The 23,079-nt window shown below is 43.0% G+C and overlaps 1 protein-coding gene across 1 annotated transcript in view; it reads right to left on the bottom strand.

Annotated features, from left to right (window-relative positions):
* rab11fip5a (RAB11 family interacting protein 5a (class I)) overlaps window positions 1-23,079 on the bottom strand; it is a 51,679-nt gene that overhangs the window by 14,096 nt on the left and 14,504 nt on the right. The window contains exon 2 of the mRNA XM_061743066.1: window positions 7,183-7,694. Within this exon, the coding sequence (XP_061599050.1) occupies window positions 7,183-7,694 (512 nt within the window). The remainder of the gene's footprint in view (window positions 1-7,182; window positions 7,695-23,079) is intronic.

Here is a 23,079-nt window from a genome sequence, read left to right on the forward strand (position 1 = left end):
CACGATACAAAAACGTCACAATACGTGTCGTGGAGATGACAAACTGTATCGCGATATTGGGTTATTAATATTAATCTATTGTGTTGACTAGTAACGCGCATCCGACCGCGCCTCGACCCGCGGACCAAAATCTTCCTCCGCTCAGAAGAAACTAGTACCGTTTTGGTCCCGATCACGGGACTCTTGCAGGATTTTGAGCTCTGAACTTTTACTTATGTAAGTCTGGTGTAGAGTTAAGCCTTACCTTATTAAAGGAGCTTGAGGCAGGATTGAGGCAGGATTTATGAAAAAAATGTGTAAACGTTTTAAGTTTTCTAGTAATAATGTCAGATGAAGCGTTTCAAACCAAAAAGAATGAGCCCTCTAGTGTATCTCTCCTTTGCCTTGAACAGGCTGTGTGCTGCAAAATGTGCTCCAATTCCGGGCCCGAATTTCCCACGCTGTCCTGCGGATGTGACGTCACATGACGCTGCATGCACGTTCTCCCCGTTCTCCCGTGCCGGCTTCACTGTTGGCTGCAGTACCCCCGACGGTGGTGAAGGGTGGCGCTAGAGTCTCATTTCTTAAAAAGGAGCCTCATGCTCCTTTAAATTAAACCAATCTTTTTTATGATGTAAAATTGTATGTATTTATTTACTTTTATTTATTTATTTAATTTTAGTTGTTAAATTTCTGGAAAAGAAAAAAATCAAGTCATACATGAGAGAAACTATTCAGTTTGTGGCAAAAATATTTTTACTTGTATGAAACTGAAGATGCATAATGCAAACCTGACATTTACTTTTACTTCAGTTTGTGGAAAATGGTTGGCCTGGCTTTCTCTTTAAAACTTAAACAGTTATAAAGCATTACAAACTGTAACAATAGGGCAAACGCACAGCATTGTTTTGTATCTTTCAAATAAAATACATTTTTTCCAGTCATATGTTCCTCATTCAAGGTTGTTAAAAAAATACTGCTATAATATCGTACCGTATCGTTATTGTGACCTCAATATCGAGTATCGTACCGTATCGTGAGATTAGTGTATCGTTACACCCCTAAGAGAGACGGGAGGTTGGAGCTTTCCTCCATTTCCTCCAGACCTTACTAGCACTATGTTGTGGCTTTACTGGCAGTTTCTTTGGTAGACTGAAGCGTCAAAATGAATATTCATGGATTTATTGACAAGTCTTTTCTGTGTGAAGAGCCTTCTGGTGCTTCGGGCGATTGTACCATCGTTCTTTTATTCCTGCAGGTTCATCAGCTCGTCTGAGATGCAATTCTAGGAAAGCCTAAAACTATGGAGCTAGAACAGTCTCATAATTCTCAAATGCTCACACCGTTTCACAAATGCACAGGACAAGTTTCACAAATGCACAGAACAATTCACACGTGCGTAGGACAAGATATACAAATGTATTTTTGATGCACACACAAATATAACCTGATTTACAAAAGTTTTTTTGTCTGTGAGCTGCACTGGATTTGTGTGTGACTTTTGAGACTCCCTTGACGTGACTAGATCCACAAATATGTTTTTTTTAACACGGAAGGATCTGCAACCAATCAGATGTCTTCATTTGTTTCAGCCAATCATAAGAGCGCAGAGGGGGACGCAGAGCAGTGGATAAAACACAACTTACTCTAAACCAATCAGATTAAAGGGGCGGATACACCTGCTGTTTGAACTGCGTTAGTGCCGTTCACTTAGAAAAGTGATTAATATTTCAAGTTGGTGGAGTAAAGATAAATAAACACCAACAGGAGATAAAATATAAATAAACAGGATGGAGAGGAGGTCACTGCTCTGCTTTTCTTGTGATCTCGGTAAAGAAAACTTTTGCGATCGGAGATGGTTTGTCGGGCCGTTTAACCGTCAGGAGACTGCACTCCAAGTCCTGCCGATGCAGCAACTGATGATGAGAAACAGCAGAGATATTTCTGTATTTGAACTACAAGTGTCTTTCAGGAGAACGAGCCTGTTGACGCGTCAAATGACGGGGGCAAATATACTTGCTGTTCAGAACGCGACCTGCAGTTCTGGCTCTGGCCACTAGCGGCGCTGGTCCCGGTCAGACACCAGCTGACCACAGGGACCAGACGTGGAGGTCAGAAACAAGCAGCTGTTATCCTCACATTTATGATGTGACATCGCCACCACACAGAGACAAACATGTGTCAAAACAGCGGCGGCAGATCAACACATTCCCGGTGCACATTCATGCTCGTGGGAAGATGCAGCCGTGATGATGCTGTTCGGGGTTTAGTCCACCGATCATCAAACATCTGAGCTGGATACAGAGGTTCTTCGGTTATCAGTCGACTGATACAGACTTTACTCCAGACATTTCGGTAAATTAATCTCCTGACATGCGCGTGCTGCTCCACCTGGCGCTGCAGCTCGTCCCCGTCAGGTAGAAGGATGACGGCCAGCTCTCTGCTGCGCTGAGCTGAATCAGCGGGACAATCCTATGTAACACGTCGTCCAACCAAACGGAGCAAATACATAAATATCTCTGCTGTTTCTCATCATCAGTTGCTGCATCGGCAGGACTTGGAGCTCTGCAGTTTCCTGACGGCTCTGGTTGAACGGCCCGACAAACCATCTCTGATCGCGCTGTTTTCTTTACCGAGATCACAAGAAAAGCAGAGCAGTGATCTGCTCTCCCTCCCGTGTTGCTGTCTTGTTTATTTATCTTTACTCCACCAACTCCAAATATTAATCACTTTTCTAAGCGAACGGCGCTAACGCAGTTCAAACAGCAGGTGTATCCGCCCCTTTAATCTGATTGGTTTAGAGTAAGTCGTGTTTTATCCACTGCTCTGCGTCCCCCACGTGGGTGCGCTCTTATGATTGGCTGGAACAAAGGAAGACATCTGGTTGTGAAAATACGTGTTAAAAAAAACGATCAAGTCACGTCAGGGGAGTCTCAAAAGTCCCACGCAAATCCAGCGCAGCTCACAGACAAAAAAACATTTGTAAATCAGGTTATATTTGTGTGTGCATCAAAAATACATTTGTATATCTTGTCCTGCGCACGTGTGAATTGTTCTGTGCATTTGTGAATTTTGTCCTGTGCATTTGTGAAACGGTGTGTGCATTTGAGAATTATGAGACTGTTCTAACTCCATATAAAATGCTTTCCCAATCCACAATGTTGTAAATAACTGTCATCTTAAAACTGTGAAGCCTTTGAATGTGTCATTATCTAAAGTACAAAATGTCATTAAAAGACTAAGATAACATGGAGAAATCTCTGCTGGGGGACAAAGATGAAACTCACTGTCAGATGCCCTTGATGTGATGACTCAGCATTAAAAACAGCCATGATGGTGGGATGGAAACCACTTCCATAGATTACTGCCCTCAAAACACACACAAGAGACATGCAGCTGTCTCCGCTCGACTAAAGCTCATTTAAGATGGACTGAAGCAAAGTGGAAAACTGTGCTGTGATCAGGAGAACTGAAATTTAAACTTTTTTTTGAACGCTGCTTGTTATCAGCAATCCTTTTCAAAGTCTGAAACTCTGGCGGCACGGAGGCGTATTAGTGGCCGAAGGGGCAAGCTTACACATCTGGAGAGGAAACATCAGTGCTGAAGGGCAGTACTCGAGTTGTAAAAAGAATTCAGGGTGGATGGTGGATTTTATCATATGGAGACAGATCATTTGTGGTAATTACAAATAATATAATTTATTACAAATAATAGCACTGACCAAAACACCTGCAGAAATACTGCAGCAATGACATAGCAGCAGTTATAAATAATACATCAAATACATCAAAACACAACAATAAAAAACACTTTTCTGAACTTATCAATATGACTCTGTCCTTCACAGGATAAGTAAAATGGATCACTGCAAAAACTCAAAATCTTAACAAGAATATTTGTCTCATTTCTAGTTAAAATGTCTCATTTTAGTAAAAAAAAAATCTCATTACACTTAAAACAAGACTCATCACTGGAAAAAACAACAATTTTCACCTGTTTCAAGTAGATTTTCACTTAAAATAAGTAGAAAAATCTGCCAGTGGAACAAGATTTTTTTTGCTTGTAATAAGAAGATAAATCTTGTCCCACTGGCAGATTTTTCTACTTATTTCAAGTGAAAATTTACCTGAAACAGGTGAAAATTGTCACATTTTTCTGGTGTTATTTTTCTGGTGATGACTCTAAATGTTGAAATAGCAGTAAAACCACATTCATTGATGAAATGACATAAGGGATGGAAAGGGGGGATGATTTGGACCGTTTTTATTTCAGGGGGGATGCCGTCCCCTCTCATCCCCCCTCAACTCCAGTACTGCTGAAGGGTACATTCAAAACTGCTGTTTCCAGAGTGAATGACTTTGCAGTAGACAAGTCCTGAACGGGCCCGTCTGCAGGTGAGGACTTTCACCAACCAAACATGCCAGATCATGAAATGTTTGGGGGTTCAATTCTGCTGAGTCGCACAAGAAAGTGCCAGACATGGTAGTTGAAAAGTAGAAGTCAGGAAGGGAAATATAAAAGAATACCAAAGTCACTGAATGTGCAACTTTACAATCACTGAACGTGATGTGTATGGATCGCTGCCAAAACCCTCCATCAATAAGTGGAGGAAGTGTGGCTCTGCAGAGACCGAGCAGAGATCAGGAGAGGACGAGCAAAGTTCAGGAGAGGACGAGGAGGAAACTCATCAGGGAGGTTACCGAGAGGCCGGCTGCAGCAGTTTTCTGTATTCTGCACGAGCCGGAGCTCTGAGGCAGCGTGGCACAGCGGGGGCTGCTTCCTACAGGAAAGGTTACGCAAGAACACCTGAATTATGCATAAAAAAATACAATAAAACAAACACATTAGTCACTGCAAACCATGAGGGAAACTCTGTTATGGTCCGACGAGCAGTACTGGAGTTGAGGGGGGATGAGGGGGGACGGCATCCCCCCCTGAAATAAAAACGGTCCAAATCATCCCCCCTGTAAAACTGCCATCCCTCCTTTCCATCCCTTATGTCATTTCATCAATAAATGTGGTTTTACTGCTATTTCAACATTTAGAGTCATCACCAGAAAAATAACACCAGAAAAATAACTTATTTGACAATTTTCACCTGTTTCAAGTACATTTTCACTTGAAATAAATAAATCTGCCAGTGGGACAAGATTTATCTTCTTATTACAAGCAAAAAAATCTTGTTCCACTGGCAGATTTTTCTACGTATTTTAAGTGAAAATCTACTTGAAACAGGTGAAAATTGTTGTTTTTTCCAGTGATGAGTTTTGTTTTAAGTGTAATGAAATTTCTTTTGACTAAAATGAGACATTTTAACTAGAAATAAGACAAATATTCTTGATAAGATTGTGAGTTTTTGCAGTGATCCATTTTACTTATCCTGTGAAGGACAGAGTCATATTGATAAGTTCAGAAAACTGTTTTTTATTGTTGTGTTTTGATGTATTTGATGTAAGCCCAGTGGATATTTAAAGCTTACAGAAGGCTGCATTTAACTGCTGCTATGTCATTCCTGCAGTATTTCTGCAGGTGTTTTGGTCACTGCTATTATTTGTAATATATTATATTATTTGTAATCAGCACAAATTATCTGTCCCCATATGATAAAATCCACCATCCCCCCTGATTTTGTTTTACATCTCGAATACTGCCGACGAGACCTGAACAGGAATGTTTTTCCTGGAACACCCACAGTGAAGCATGGCGGGGGGAGCATCATGCTTCAGTTCTCTTCAGTCGGGCTGGGGGCATTTATCAAGAGAGATGCCAAAATGCATAGCAAAATACCTAGATATTTAGCCTTCTGTCCCTTTAAGAGGGATTGCACATGCCAACATGACGAGGACGCAAAGCTGACATCACAATCGACGAGATGCAACTTCAGAAAAGGAAGATCAAAGTCCCGGAAAGACCCGGTCAGATCTCAGATCTGAACAAGAACCTCTGGAATGACCTGAGAAGAGCCGTACGCAGGAGACTCCCTTAGCACTTTGAAGAAACTTGAATGTATTTGCATTAAAGAATGTGGGATAAAAGTCCCGGGTGGACATGAGAGAAGCTCACACAGATCAAGCCTTGATGCTGCATAAAGACGAACATTGTTCCACAGCAGTAAGAGGGGAGATTCACGCCATCAGTGTGTGGTAAGTTATTGTTTTATCTGAAATATTTCCAATAAATGATTATTCATTTTGTGTTTGGGTTTGTGTTAAAGATGCAACAAGTACAAAATTGATGTTATTTCTGTATTATATTTTAAAATATGTATCTACTGAACCTAAAAGAGGACGCTACACTTTAGAAAACACTCTCTCGTCTTTGCTTTTATGAAACATATCGATTCCATCGACTTCAAAATTACCCTGATTTATTTCTTAACACGACAAGTCATCACAGTTCTTCCATTAGATCAGTGTTTCTCAATCCTGGTCCTCAAGCCCCCCCTGTCCTGGACGTTTTAGATCAGGGGTCGGCAACCCAAAATGTTGAAAGAGCCATATTGGACCAAAAACACAAAAAACAAATATGTCTGGAGTTGTAAACAATGAAAAGTCTTGTATAAGCCTTAGAATGAAGGCAAATGGTGAAAGGCGAAATGTTGAGAAAAAATTCGAAATGTTGAGGAAAAAGTCGAAATGTCGAGAAAAAGGTCGAAATGTCGAGAAAAAAGTAGAAATGTTGAAATTAATGTTGAAGTACAATCTCGAACTGTCGAGAAAAAAGTGGAAACGTTGAGAAAAAGTGCAAATGTCGAGAAAAGTCAAAATTTCGAGAAAAAAGTCGAAATGTCGAGAAAAAAGTCGAAATGTTGAGATTAAAAAGGAAAGGAAAAAAGAAGAAAAAGAAGAAAAAAAAGAAAGAAGGAAAAAAAGAAAATAAAGGAGGAAAAAAAAGAAGAAAAAAAGGAAAAAAAAGGTCAAACATTTTTGAAAAAGCTCCAGGGAGCCACTAGGGCGGCGCTAAAGAGCTCTAGAGCCGCGGGTTGCCGACCCCTGTTTTAGATGTTTCCCTGCTTCAGCACACCATGATACTCATCAACAGAGTGCAGAGGACCATTAATTAGAATCAGGTGTGTTAAAGCAGGGAAACATCTAAAACATGCAGGACAGGGGGGGCTTGAGGACCACTGCATTAGATATAAACCTGAACTTGTGTTACTGCATGACTGGGAGTTCCTGCACTGGTGTGGGAGTATTCCTCACCTGGGCTGTTGTCTGCCGTCAGGTTGCTGCTGTTACTGGGGGAGTTGGACAGGTCCGACACCACCACGCTGATGCCGGCCGTGGGGCTGAGGCTGCCCCCCCGGGACGAGGACTCGCTGCTCTCCGAGCCCAGCGAGGTGCTGGAGCGAGTGTCCGAGGACTTCCGCAGCTTCCCTCTGAAGAAGAAGGTCCTCATCTTGCTGCGCCGGGCCTCGCCCCCCTCGTCGTCCTCGTAGTCCTCCTCTCCCCCCCCGTCGCTGGGCAGTCTTTGGCGTAGTCGGTACAGGGAGCCGTAGCCGCCGGGGCCCATGGCCGCCGCGGCGTCCTCCTCGCTGGCTCTCCTCTTGCCCTTGATGCGCTCCTTCAGCTTGCTGAAGGTGGAGGCCCCCTTGTCCTTCATGACCAGGTCGTACATGCTGGCCGTCAGGTTGTTCCGGGTGAACTGGATGGTGACCTGGATGTCTCCCCGCTCCTTCTCCTTCTTCCCCGTCTTGGAGTGGAGCCGGTACCACCTGCAGCAGAGACATCACACCCGTGCACGTCAGTCACGCGGCCACAGCAACGTTTATCACTTAGTCATGAATCTCTGGTTAGTTTAATACAGTTTAATACCGCTTCAGGCGGTGTCAACCCATGAACACCCCCCTGCTGCTGATTTTACTTCTTCTGGTACCACAAAGATCAAGTGCTTAAATAAGAGCTGTTACACTCTTGTGTAGGTAGACACAGTTTCCTAGGAGTTTAGCCCTCGTACTGTCTTTGGGTCAAAATGACCTCATTCTCCTGTTCCTTCGTTCGTTCCTTCCTTCCTTCCTTCCTTTTTTTCCCTTCCTTCCTTCCTTCCTTCCTTTTTTTCCCTTCCTTCCTTCCTTCCTTCCTTTTTTCCCTTCCTTCCTTCCTTCCTTCCTTTTTTTCCCTTCCTTCCTTCCTTCCTTCCTTTTTTCCCTTCCTTCCTTCCTTCCTTCCTTTTTTCCCTTCCTTTTTTCCCTTCCTTCCTTTTTTTCCTTCCTTCCTTCCTTCCTTCCTTCCTTCCTTCCTTCCTTCCTTCCTTCCTTCCTTCCTTCCTTCCTTCCTTCCTTCCTTCCTTCCTTCCTTCCTTCCTTCCTTCCTTCCTTCCTTCCTTCCTTCCTTCCTTCCTTCCTTCCTTCCTTCCTTCCTTCCTTCCTTCCTTCCTTCCTTCCTTCCTTCCTTCCTTCCTTCCTTCCTTCCTTCCTTCCTTCCTTCCTTCCTTCCTTCCTTCCTTCCTTCCTTCCTTCCTTCCTTCCTTCCTTCCTTCCTTCCTTCCTTCCTTCCTTCCTTCCTTCCTTCCTTCCTTCCTTCCTTCCTTCCTTTTATTCTTCCTTCTTTTCTTCCTTCCTCCCTTCCTTCCATTGTTCTTTTCTCCCTTCCTTCTTTCTTTTCATTCTTCCTTCCTTCCTTCTTCTCATCCTCCTTCCTTGACCCGAAGACAGCACAAGGGTTAATACAAGTGTGTGCTTGTGGGAGAAAATACATCTGTATACATATATAGACAAATGCATGTCTATTTGCATACATGATATATATATATATATATATATATATATATATATGCACCCCGCCCCCTTATTTCCTGTGCGAGTTACACCTAGTTGTATCCAGCTGCTGACGATGCCAACAGCAGTGATGTGTGTTTATCTGCATGTAAAGTGGCAAGACCGGATCCAATCGCAGCACTGGGTACACACTCTAATGCCAGGTGTGAAAGCACGACACATGTGACTGGATTTCTCAGGGCTAATGCTAATAATACACGGTCTCAATCAGGAACACTGCAATTGTGGAAAGTCAGAGGACAGGAGACGGGAATGACGACAGAATTGGGCCATTTTGGCAGTAAAAGAGGCGACCCACAAGTGGACTTGTTTTAATCATTATTAATTATGGCGGAGTTGCAGCAGGCGGGAGAACTGGACATATTTTGACATGCACGGAGACAACAGCTGGTCAGCGACTCCTGCGGTCTGCTTTGTGAGCAGCTCGGAGGAACCGGACTGCAGGAGACAGGTGACACCAGCATCCAGCTGGCTGGGAAAGAACAGGAGACTAGCGGCTCTCTAGTGTCTGAATGGGGGCTTGTGCTATTTCTAATTCAATTTAAACATTTGTTTGAGCAGTCACTTCCTTTTCTGTCTCCCACTGGGGTGCAAACTGGCAAAGAAATGGGATTTGTGTGTGAGAGACGGAGAACGTCTCTGCAGACTTAAGTGGAGCCCAAGAAAACGGCACGGTTATGGCACGTTTCCGTTCTGGGGTTGTTTTTAATCAGTTCAGACGCCCAAATCATCATACATCATCTCGAGCACAGGCGGACCAGGAAAAAAAAAAGAAAAGAGAAGAAAAAATCTTTTTTTTCCCATAATGCAGCAGCAGAACAGCAGCCTGTGGTTTGTCCCATATATATATCTCAACCACGTCCCCCTCCTATCGGGACTGGCCTTCGGAGGCCCTTTAACTCAAAATCAGGCAGTAGCACTTACATCCACCTCATCTTGTTCGGTTATATAACCTGGTTTTTCTATAAAACCCTGCCAACGCGTCCGTTTCTTCCTCTCACACATTGTTCTCCCTGTTTTCTCCCCGTCCGTGGTCCAACCCACTGAGCTGCACACTCACTACTTGCCTCTTTTTCCAGCTAAATGACTACAGACCAGTGTAACGTATGTTTGCATATTTAGTTCTTGTAACGAGTGCCACAGTTTTAATTCAGCCTTGAAGCCTTCATCATCATCATCATCATCATCATCATCATGATGAAGAAAGACCTCTGAAATCAGCATCAGTTACTGGGAGGTTTATACAGCTCTCCTGGCGTTAAAGTTAACACCTTTTGTTACTACCGTCACTGAGTTTGCAAGTGTGAACCAGCAACCTTTCTAACGCAGATTTTGACATATATAACTCAACAGACTAGATATAGACTTGCTGATGTTGGTCCCACGTTGCACACATTTATTTCAATTTGTGAATAAAAATGTAAGAAAACTACATAAAATATCCAAAGAAGAGAAAGTTCCAGCCCTGGCTGGCCTTCACCGCATGAACTGTTGATGCATCATTAGCTGGGGTCAGTCTCCTAACTGCTGCTGACATCTTAAAGGGGACCTATTATAGCATCTAATACCTATTTTTAACAGGTCTTGAATGTCTTAAAAACAAGCTTTTGATTGTTTTTGCTAAATAAATTAGAAATTCAGCCTCTGAGCCATGTCTTTATCTTCCCATTCTCTAACCTCATTATCTATGTGGGATTCTGAGTGGGCGGGGCTATAATAATGAGGCTCTGTGCTGATTGGCTGCCTGAATGACGCGATACACCGCTATGAAAAAATGGCGGAAGCTCCGGCCGGCGGAGTTAGTTGTGGGCGTGGTTTCACGCATCGCTCCCGTCGCTACGTAACGACGGGAGCAGAATCTGAACGGCTCGTAGATCCACATCAGACTGGACGGCTCATCCGGGCGGCTGTACAGACACTGCAGAATTTGGTTGCTTTCCTCCTTCTCTGAGTTGGCAGACTGAGGGGAGACCACTTTATATATGTTAAAGCAAGAGAAAACCTGTTTTTCCATAATAGGTCCCCTTTAAGAGAGACAAATGGATCGCTGCAATTCGCAGAAACATTTCAGGCACCGAAACGTGGATTTGCGTTTCCCATTTTGTATCAGGTAATGTTGGATTTCTGGGTAGCTAACGTTAAACGGTCTAATCATAAAGTTCAGTGTCCTCATCACTTTAATTTCTACAACAAATCCTGCCTTGAAGTCGGACCAAGCGTCAAGACTTTTGTATTCCTTCAAGCTTTGCTTCGTGTATTTCCCCGGCGCAGAAATTAAGTACATATAAATATCAGGAAACTGGATTCGTGGCTAAATATTAATGTCCATGGACCACTGGTTCCTGGTAACTGTACCAAATATTAATGTCCATGGACCACTGGTTCTTGGTAACTGTACCAAATATTAATGTCCATGGACCACTGGTTCTTGGTAACTGTACCAAATATTAATGTCCATGGACCACTGGTTCTTGGTAACTGTACCAAATAATGTCCATGGACCACTGGTTCCTGGGGTAACTGTACGGGTCACTGTCAAGTAGGAGTGGAGTGGCCTAGTGGTTGGGGCTCCGGGCTCATCCAAAGGTTGTGGGTTTGAACCCTGGCACTGGCGCTTTACTCTTGGCTTTCCTCACTTCACCCAGGTGTATGAATGGGTACCTAGCTTTGCTAGGGGAAGTATCCAGCGATAGACTTAGCTTCCTATCCTGGGGATGGTTACCATGGTTACCACCTGTTCATTTGCCCTACAGAAACCGGAGATAAACACCGGCTCTATGGGCCACAAGGCGTAACTGTACGGGTCACTGTCAAGTCCAACTGCCTTTAATTTAAGCCGATAATTGGCTGTTATCCCGTCTTTTCCACAGTTTCTCCTACTAGTTGCAGCCATTTTTGCCAGTTGGATGTTTTGCCACTCAGTGCGAGTAAGGGGCGTGGTCCCATGGGGAAGTGACATCAATCAATCTATTGTCTGATTTTAACATGAACCTGTGTTATTGGGTTATTGTAATCAATCAGGATGATCAACCCTCACGCAGGACGTCTGTGGCCTTCTCAAGCTCCCTGGATGTACCTGACCAGATGTTCTCCAACATCTGGACCTTCCGAGGCCGTGGGAGCGATGCCAGTGAAGAACACGAGTTCTGTCCTGATTTCCTAATCGAGTGTTTGACCTAAATGTCCCTGAAGGCGAGTCTGATCAGCTGCCGATTCTTCTAATGCACGATCAAAGAGGTGCACTTCTTAGAAGCGCTGTGGCCCGGCGGTGGAGCGGCACCCACCAGCTCACCGCGCCGTGACTCATGGGAAAGTCTCATGTGAATCTGCAGAAACATGTTTGAGCAGCGACAAGTCATGTGCTCTTCACGGAGGACAGGAACGAAAACCACATCTCTCACTTCCTGTGCTGCTGTGCTGCTCGCACACAACACCTCAGCCACACGTCCTGTCGCCACGACGACACACGGCTACACCCAACGGCTTTTATTAGATTATCGGTCAATAATCATTTCTGTCACGTCGTCCTCGCGCCTCGCCATGACAGAGCAGATTACAGGCTGCACTTCACCTCTTCCTCTGTCTCACGCTCAACAAAGTGCCCTCTTCCTTCTGAAAGTTGTTCAGGGTTTTATTTAGGGCTGAGTATCGATTCAAATGTCAAGAATCGATTTGATTCCGATTCTTAAGATTCAGAATCGATTATCAGGATCCGATTCTATTCGATATTGATTTGGGTTAGTTGTTTTTTGATCTGTTGCCTGAATTATATGACTGTAAAATAACTAGTGAAATAATAATTTCACAATAATTATTGTGAAAAAACTAAGAAATAAATAACTCAAATGGGCCTTTCAATATCCATTTAAAGTGCAAAAAAAGAGAAAGAAATTGCAAAAGGCTCATGCAGTAAACAAATCATTTTAGCTTGTCTAATTTATTCTGTCACCAGACACACAGCTGGCCATGAAGCACTTGGCATTTTTCAGGTATGTGATGACAAACTGTGTGTCCGATAGCAGAAGAAACTAAACACACCATGCATGTGTGAATTAAATGACGTGACTACCGTGATTAAAGTTCACTGGGCGAAAATGTAATTATGGGAAAAAAAATAAATAAATTAAAAAAAAAATCGTTCTTCAGACACACTAATCGATTTTTAGGAATTAAAATGAAAATCGATCTAGAATCGGAAAATCGATTTTTTTTCAACACAGACTTAGTTTTATTTGTTTGTTTTAAACTTTTAACCCACAGACTGTCTAAAACAACCAACCAAGCATGAGGTCACGTGACCCACTGGTCCCTGACGACCGTTTTTGAAGCCCGTTCTTCTTCTTCTGGGGTGCAGCCATGTTGCTACGGAAACACACCCACCATATGTCAACCAATGTCTTTGCTTCCAGCTGCTTCAGCCTGCCGCCGCCCAAATACCTGCAGAGCTGCCGGCAGACATTCACAGCGGGATACACAGTTTAATATGTTGACTAAACATATTAAATGTTATATATGACCACTGGGTTGAAACCGGGTTCATCCAAGCCGACGACGGCTTCGCTAAGTGCGGTAGATTGACCGTTCCGGATGAGGGACTGATAGCAGCTAGCCATTGGCTGATCCGGCTGTCAATCAATCATATTAGAAAAAAAGCGTAATGCTTTATATAAACTCTCCTGGGCCCTCATTTATCAACCGTGCGTACGCACAGATCTGTGCGTAAAGCGTGCGTACGAGCATTCTCAGGCAAAGTATGGTATTTATCAACATGTATTTGTGCGCAGAAACACGTGTAAATATACGCACAGCTCCGACCATGCGTACGCACAAAACCTAGTGGTAGAACAGTGAAACTACAAATAGAACCCATTAAAAGAGTCTCAAACTTTACATGTGAAGTTTGAGATCGCTGAACTGTGACTGAACGGGGAACATGTGCACATGTTCCCCGTTTCCTCCAATTAGGCTAATAAAAATTCAGTAATTCAATTAATTCAGACATTTTGAATAATTGGTGTGAAAAGCTATAAAAGACAGCTTTGGCAGGACGACCTGAAAAGAAAATACAAGTACCATGGCTTATCTTGCACTGTTGGAGGATTTAGAGACCGTGCGCTCCGCAAAAACACGCTCCGCAGAGAGCGCGTTTTCAAAGAGCGCTCTGATCTGTTCAGTGAGAGCACGGAGCGGCTTCTCAGCAGGTACCGCTTCCCCAAAAACATTCTGATGGATCTATAATGTGATTTACAACTCCATCCCAGTCACATCCAGCTCCTGTCCACCCTGGGATGTTTGTCCACCGGAACATTTCAGAGAGAGATTGGAGACATGCGGCATTTCGCAGCAGAATCATGCCGGCAGTGTTGTATGCAATAATTTCTCTGGCCCTAATTTACACCCAGTTTCCATACACACATCACCAACAAGCCCAAATTAAACGAGGATTTCACGCCATCGCAGGATTCCCAAACATAATTGGAGCTAGATTGCACCCAAATCACAATAAAAGCGCCATCACACAATGAATTCAGTTACGTGGACATGAAAGGATTTCATTAAATTAGTGCACAAATAATCTGCGATGCAACTATGTCTCTGTTGCCCGTCGTTGCCCGGTGGCCTGCAGGAATGCAACACTCATTTATTCTGCAGAACAGCTCTATTGGTGTTTGCACCTCCAAGCAGGAGCTTTTGACTCCAACCAAATCTTAATTTATGGATAATCTTCCAAGAAATATATCAAATATGGTCAACATAATTATTTTACAAGCCAAATATCACATATATAAATGCAAATGGAATAACAGCAAACCCTCCATTGTACAACTGAAAAATGAATGTAAACTGTATTTAGCGCAGTGTTTCTCAACTCCGGTCCTCGGGACCCCCTGTCCTGCATGTCTTAGATGTTTCCCTGCTTCAGCACACCGTGATAAAAGTACCTGTGTCATCAACAGAGTTGTGCATACCGTGGTGACAAGCTAATTAGGACCATTAATTAGAATCAGGTGTGTTGGTGCAGGGAAACATCTAAAACATGCAGGACATGGGTGCCTCGAGGACCAGGGTTGAGAAACACTGTGAAAAAAACGATATTGCCAAAAGCTTATATGAAACGATGTCTTTGTTTCTTCATTTTTATTAATACACTTCCCATAGCTTGTCAGTAAATGTATCTTTTTTTTTTGCTCTCAACCCCCCCAAATGTTGAATATTTGTAGATAATTGATTATTTTGTTTCATTTGCCTTTTGTTGTAAACTCTACAGAATTTTGTTCAATAAAGTTTGTAAACCTCCAAGCGGGAGCTGTTGTTGCTCCATATATGGCCAATTGGAGGCGTTTCTGAATGCAAATGACGGTAACCGTGCACGAGCACGGCAGTTTAGAACAGGTGGGATTTATCATCACTGATGTGCGTACGACCAGCGTCCGCACGTTTGATAAATCCGGATTTTTTTGTACTTACACACATTCTAAATTTCACTCCTACGACAGAATTTAGGACCTTTTCTACGCACTGTTGATAAATGAGGGCCCAGGTGTTTTGTAAACATGCTTATTTCTGCTCTAAAGTCAGAGATGGTCCTGCCTCCATCAGTCAGTGGAGGAAGTGCAACGACTCTCAGCCCCCCGTGTGTGTCGGTGATGGTTGCCGCTTGTTTCCCCCCCAACTGTTGGCATGTTCTTCCCGTTACATCGTCTGTTCGTTCGTTATTTTTCATTGGTGGACTACATGCAGTAGTCTTATTGCCGCCTGCACGTCCTGCGGTGCACTGGGGTTTGAAATCAACGTGTCAAAGTGTATAAAAACCACACTGTCCCCAAGATGGGGGCGAAGCCCCTCCCCGACGGAGGAGTCGCTGGCAGAGACTGCTGCTCCATTCTCTCACCATGTGGTAATGCGGCTCTTCCTGCCTTCCCAACATGTCCACGTGTTCGTTCACTAAACGGCGATCGTAGTTTCAGAGTGGGCTGTGGATTCCTTTTGTTTGTAAGGGATGTACAGTAATCCCTGGCTATAACACGGTTCACCTTTCACGTCTCGCTGCTTCACGGATTTACATTGTGCATCATGTTCTGCATTCTGATTGGCTAAACAGTCTCCCCGCTTCTTCACTTCCTGTGTCAATAACGTTGGTCTCTTAGCAACAAGGCTGAGAACGGCCAATGAGCTTCAGCAGCAGCTCAAGAACGGGACATTACAGTCTCAGATATAATCCATGGTGGCATGTCGGTTCAGAAGAATCTTTTTGGCCAGAACAAAAAAAAGCAACAACAACGACCCATAACTATGTTCTTCTCTGGAAAAAACACACCTGCACCGCGGCTTTAGAAGAAAAAGATGCTACAGAGCGGAATAAAGTCAGGATGCAGCGACACAGTCGGAAGAGCACTGAAATACACACAAGTCACAATTTGTCCTACTGTACTTATTGTATTTTTTTCATAATCATTTTTTATTTTCTCCCGTTCAAATCCAATTAATCGGGTCGTGGTGGGGTGGGACTGATCTCTGCAATTTGAAGCCTTGTATAATAATTGTAAAAAAACAAACTAAACGTTGCTATTTCACGGATCCATCCTCCTGATTAACGTTCCCCCCACCTGGACTTGTAACTGCTTCAAGAAGACGCCATCGTCTGCTGAGTGAGGTGTTTGTTCAGGTAGTCTGGCGTCTACAGTGTCGCGGTTTGTTGAGTCAACACCAAACTCTAAATGTCAGACTGTAGGAACTTAAATGTGCAACTGAAGGGGAAAAAACCCATTTGAACATCAAAGGTGAAACATAAAAGCCCCACCATGAGAGAAAACAGACTAAAGCAAAGCCACAAACCTGCAGAGGCGCTGATCTGAGAGAGGAGGCTTCCTCTGAAACCAGCAGCTTCACATTTCCCTCCGCAGGATTCCTCCCTTTTTCATGTAAATAAGACACAAGACACGAGGCTGAACCGTATCCCAGGCCCAGCTTGAGAAAAGCTTTACTAAGCATGATTGTATGATTGCTGAGGTAAAGATCAGCAGTATGTGAAGTATACTGCATACTATACTGTGTACTGTGCTAGAGCAAGAACACGCCTGTCCTAGAGAGGAAACCCTTCGGAGAGAAACTACCATGAACACATGCAAACTACCGTATGTTCCACACCATAAGGTGCATTGTATTATAAGGCGCACCTTCAATAAATGGCGTATTTTAAAACTGTCTTCATATATAAGGTGCACCACATTATAAGGCTACGGAATTTACAGTAAGATAACATACTATAGTGGCTGGGGTTGAGTTACGTATCTACCTGATGGAGCTGCGCTACAGCAAATGCAAAAAAAAAAGAAGAAGAAAAGTACCCTAAGTGAAACTTTATTAACAAAATAAAAACCAGCTTTGCTCCGTCTCGTCACAGTCGTCATTATGCGGGTCAGGGTCGCTGCTGTTGTCTTGAACGTCTGTGACGATTCCTGCCGGTTTTAGCGCCGTTACTTCGGCAACACCAACTACATTACCCACAATCCCCCCGACTACTGGAACAGAAATTACCGTAATGATCATATATAAGGTGCACCGCATTATAACCCGCACTGCTGGTTTTTGAGAAAATTAAAGGCTTTTAGGTGTACCATATAGTGCGGAAAATACGCTACACCTCCACCATGGATGAGCGATGGCATGGGAACAACAAGGGGCAGCCTCCAGTTTCAGACCAGTTGTGAACGCGGGAAAAACTGCAGGTCATAGAATGACCACTAGACGCTGGCTGCAAAAGCGAGTCTCCACCCAATCTCTGCAGTCCAGCCGAGCTGAGGGGAAGCTAGCAAAGGTTGGTCAGCTGGACCAGCCCTTGCTTTAGCTCTGGCAGATCTCATTTCAGATGTTGCTGCTAAAAATCACCTGAAAGAGGACAGATTTCATCGTAATTAACGAAGGAACTTCACTTTGCTTTGAGGTTTAACACAAGCTAAGCTAAAACAGTCTGCTTGTGATGACGGAGGTCGGCCGGGCAGATGAACAAATCTGTTCTGGGTCCACCAAGATTAACCATAAACTGCTTCAGAACTGCTCTTCAGAAACTTGTGGGTGATACACGGAGGGTCATTGCCACACAGTCTGTGGTTACAGTAGTAAACAGGTAACTTGAATGATTACCAACGACTTATACAGGTTTGGAAACAACAACGTTTCATTCCCTCGACGCCTTTTTCAGACCAGGTCTCGCTTTTTCAGACCAGGTCTCGCTTTTTCAGACCAGGTCTTGCTTTTTCAGACCAGGTCTCGCTTTTTCAGCAAGACAAAGAGCAGGGCTCCTTAGCAGGGCGTCCATGGCCGACCTGCAGTCCAGATCTATTATCAATAAAAAACGACGTTGGATGTCGGACTTTTGACATTTAACCGAGAAATAGCAGAAACATTCCTGAACAACAGCTTAACAAAAAGATGCAGCACAGAGGTAAAGATTCTCTGTGTTGTTGACTCCTGCCACCAGTTTCACAACCAAGCTGAGCTTCTCCGTTAAAAGAAAGAAAAGCTGCATTTTTCATTATATTTTAGGTTTAAATATTTTCAAATCATTGAACTCTTTGTTTGTAGTTCTCTAAAACATGATTTGACAAAAGTTAACTTTGAAAATATGGCTCAAATCCCTGTACTGTAGTCTGAACCAGAGTTTACTTTATTTATTTCATCGGTAGTTATAGAACATAACTAGTTTAAAACCACCATCTATGCAGTCTTATTTGCAGTACTTGCTCGGCTCCACATTTGTTTACCAATGACAGAGGCAGGAAAGCTTCGAGCAACTAAAAGAGACGTCCAGGCAGAATCAGAAACACAGCGAGGGCTGTTACGCAATCCTCATCCTCGTGCCGCTGACCTCAAGTTCAGCCCTGACGACACGGTAACACCCCAGACCAACGCCGGCGAAAACAATTAGCAAACACATTCCAGTCCGATACAACGAGCAGGTGGAGCCCTGCGGTCCGGGGAGAGAGCAGCGCTGCTGCTTTTTATAGCTCTGCAACAACAACAAACACAAACACAATGGAGATGTGCTGCATGAGCACAATGTCTTCATCCGCTGAAACACTCAGCATTCGAGCCCCAAGACGACCCGAGCAGAAGCGTGTTTGTCCTGTAAGACAGATACGTCTTTACTGAGAAGCTTTTTATCAAATGAGATCCAGTTACTGGATGATTAAGCTACGCGTTAACGGCCCCGAACATGTCTGTTCTCTCTTCTCTTTAACAAAAGCAGCACACAGATTTTTGTGCAGGCTCTCAAGCTACCTTAAACGCCAGAGGAACGTGCTCAAGTTTCACATCGATGGTCCAACAATAGCATCAGCCAACTCCCTGCAGCCGAGGTGGGGTTCACATTCCAAACAAGAGCCACTACTATCAAAATACCACATCTGTCCTGCACGGTAGGAGACCATTCAGTGGAAATGTCTCCAGGTCTGCATATGCAACACATTTGTACTTATTTGCAATTTATGTTTATCAGATTTTAACAATCATCTGAAGATGTACAGATAAAGAAAAAACAACTTCTCACACACAAAACATCTGCTTTAGGAGCGGCTGCCGTTGATGTCCTATTTGTGTCTGTGCACCTGCGGGCCACGTGATGCATGAACAAGCCTCAAGTGGCATGTGAGTGCAAGATAAACAGAAAGGAAAGCTAAAAACAGAGAATGCAACTCCAACAAAACCAGAAACCTGCGTTTTCGAGAGGACTGTCTTTTCCTAAAAAGCTGCCAGGTTTCCAAAACAAGAACGTGGAACAGAAACGGTGCAGGTCGATACGTTCCAGTGTTGTGGGCTGAGAACATGAAAGGCCACATCAGTCTGGAGAAAGTTTATCTGTAGAGATTTTTACCACCACAACTAATCTCATTCCAGAGCTACAGAGCATGACAGCATATCTACTTCCCAATCTTAAAAGAAAATAAAAACTAAACAGGAAATTGCAGCGTTCCACCCCACCCGGCATGACACGACTCTCCCTCATCTACGGAGCAGCGGACACTTTGTCAACCAAAGCCAAGCTCAGTTCAGCCACACCCCCAGCCACACCCCCGGCCAATGGAAAGTTGAATTTGGGTCAATGACGAATACGGATTTTCAACAGGTCAATTTTAAAATAATTAAAAAAAAGAATATCTATTGCAGTAGTTCAAACATTAAGAATGTTATGTACACATAAATTCATATTAAAATTTTAAATTAAGTGATTTCAGAGTTTTTTGTCAAGATGAATTGGCACTAGCCTTAAACAAGGTCATGTGGTGCAGCCATGACTCATATTAAAATTAATTTCCTTAACATCTTGACATCTTTTTTTTTTTTACAAGTTTTCAGTATTATACAAAAATGGTTGTTTTTTAATGGTCACATGATATTTCATAAAATGGACATCAGTCAAACTTTGTTTGTATATTATGATGGAAATATAAATACAAATGTGTTGCAATCTTATACACTACAAGACACTTTGGAAATCATTCCAGATAAGGCAGAAGATTGATTTAAATACATTTAGAGTGATTTCAAAAAAAGTTTTCAAACAAGAGACATTGTTGGACAGTCGCACCACATGACATTTTGATGCTTAAAACAACAACAAAATCCAAAATAACTGGTATTTTTTGTAAAATTCAAGTGAGTCCATATGTGGGACAGGTCGGTCATATATATGGTATTTTTTTATCCATTTAAATCTTTTTTGAATTGAAAAAAAAATCTGTTTTTCAGAAAATATAGGTGTCACGTCATTGACCCATTTACAAGTCTTCAAGTATTATCGGGTTTTGAGTGTCTGCGGAGCGTCGAGGGCCTATTTCGTATCAGCCATCGACAAAAGACTTCAACTCATTTCACACGTTCAGAAAACAGTGTCAGTGTTCAAAGTGCACTTTATTGACACGGTATGCTGATACTGAATGGCTTATTACTTTGACTTTCATCTAGTTTTCAACTACCAAGGGAGCCTAAAGATTTACGTCAGTCACAGCTGCTAAGGGATCTTCTTGTGCTGTCCCTCAGAATATAAAGCTAGAGGAAGTGTTGCCGACGCTCTAAAGTTTACGGACCAACATTAGATCGACAGTCTGGTAGAGTTTGGAAAACTAGAAAAGCTCTTCCATGTCCATCAATACAGCCTAGTCTACAACGTGACTGTCACATTCTCCATGTTCATCCAACAGAGAACAAAAAAACAACTCAACACGCGTGTCACATCCGGGATCGAGGCTAACAGCCGTGCTAGCAGCTCAGGAGGTCGTAGCCTTTTTGTCATCTCACAAAAATGGTGCTGAGTTTTAATAAATACACTATTTAACATATTCAGAAATATTATACTATGCTAAAAACATCTCCTGAGCATTACTGAACCTTCTGAAAACTGCAGATTGATTGTAACGTGCAGTACTTTGCAAGTATTTCAACTCCGTTACAACAGTTCTTAAAACGGGCCAGACACGGATACTCCGGATCAGGAGATGAGCCACACCAGGGATGTAGTATGTTCTGTATAAACTAGATCTTACTCAAGTATTATACATTTGACAATAGTTTCAAGAAAAGCTTTGCTGTGGCCCAAAGGTCGACAAATAATGCATATTAAAAGGTGCACCCACTCAAAGACACCCGAACCATGCAAAACATGACTGACCCCTAAATTCTGGTTTGTTTGGCCGGTGTGAACGCTCAGGCACAGCTCCTGGTCGGTTGGTACACCGGCACGTGTATATGCAGCAGGGTCTAGGACTGAATTATTTACCCATCTTTAGTTTAAACACAAATTTAAAATGACTCTGTGATGCAATAGAAAGTGACAACGACACAGGGTGGATAATACTTTTAAAAGTATTGGGTCTGATAAAGATTACGTTATAATTCAGATTTGCATTGTCCGTCACATATAGATATTTTTCATGAATCATTCAATGTTTTTTTTCTTTTTTAAAGTCCCCACTGTGCTGATTCCCTGAGACTGTGCTTGACTTCATTAAATAAACCAGCACTCGAGGCAATGATGTAATGTCGTACAGTACGTACAAGTTATGATCAAGATTGGAATAATGGGTGAGTGGGCGGGGAGCAGATATCAGAAGGGTTTCTGAACCAACACTGATGGAACCATCATATCATGATAATGCTGCCTTTCACAGGAGATGGAGAGGATATCTAGTAAACATGCACCAAATCACCAAGATCAGTGGGTTAGAGACAAAATAACCCCACTGAACATCTTCAAACAACTACAGACCGGGAATCTTGATTTGGTAAATGGTTTCACATAATTTTCCATTTCAAAGATGTTATACGCACGTCACCAGTGGGAGGGCCTGCTGCCATCTTTTGTCGCTGTTCTTTCTCAACTCAACTGCAGATGACATCCATGTTCAGAATACAGCACTAAAAAAATCCTAGTTAATAATTTACCCAGAGAAGATACAGTCTCTGAAAAAGAAAATGCACCACCTTCATCTAAAACATTTTAGATGTGATGTTATCTGTTAACAGGTCCTGCACAGAAGGAACATTTTTATCAAAAGACATGGGAGAAATATACAGATCTTTTTTTCTGTCTCTAATGGGTCTTAGAGTGAGATAAACTACAACCAAATAACATGTCTCCATGTCACAAACACTGCAGTAATTACTGCCTTTATGGTTCCATTAGAATTAATAGGCCAAGTAGCAGCCAATCAAAAATAAAGTACATAAAATCAAGATGGTAGCACTTCAAGATGACTGGGGCCTGGCCTGTCCTCTGGACAGAGAAGATCTGGCCGGGGACATGTGGACATGATGCAGAGCCCCATGTTTGTTGAAACCAAAGACAACACACAACACCAACAATCTACCAAGACCAAACACCAACCACCTATCAAGACCAAACACCAACTATCTATCAAGACCAAACACCAACCACCTATCAAGACCAAACACCAACCCTCTACCAAGACCAAACACCAACCACCTATCAAGACCAAACACCAACTATCTATCAAGACCAAACACCAACCACCTATCAAGACCAAACACCAACCCTCTACCAAGACCAAACACCAACTATCTACCAAGACCAAACACCAACCATCTATCAAGACCAAACACCAACCCTCTACCAAGACCAAACACCAACTATCTACCAAGACCAAACACCAACCATCTATCAAGACCAAACACCAACTATCTACCAAGACCAAACACCAACCACCTATCAAGACCAAACACCAACTATCTATCAAGACCAAACACCAACCATCTATCAAGACCAAACACCAACCCTCTACCAAGACCAAACACCAACTATCTACCA

This window comes from Cololabis saira, chromosome 16 (assembly GCF_033807715.1).
Source record: "Cololabis saira isolate AMF1-May2022 chromosome 16, fColSai1.1, whole genome shotgun sequence".
In the NCBI taxonomy this organism is placed as follows: Eukaryota; Metazoa; Chordata; class Actinopteri; order Beloniformes; family Belonidae; genus Cololabis; species Cololabis saira.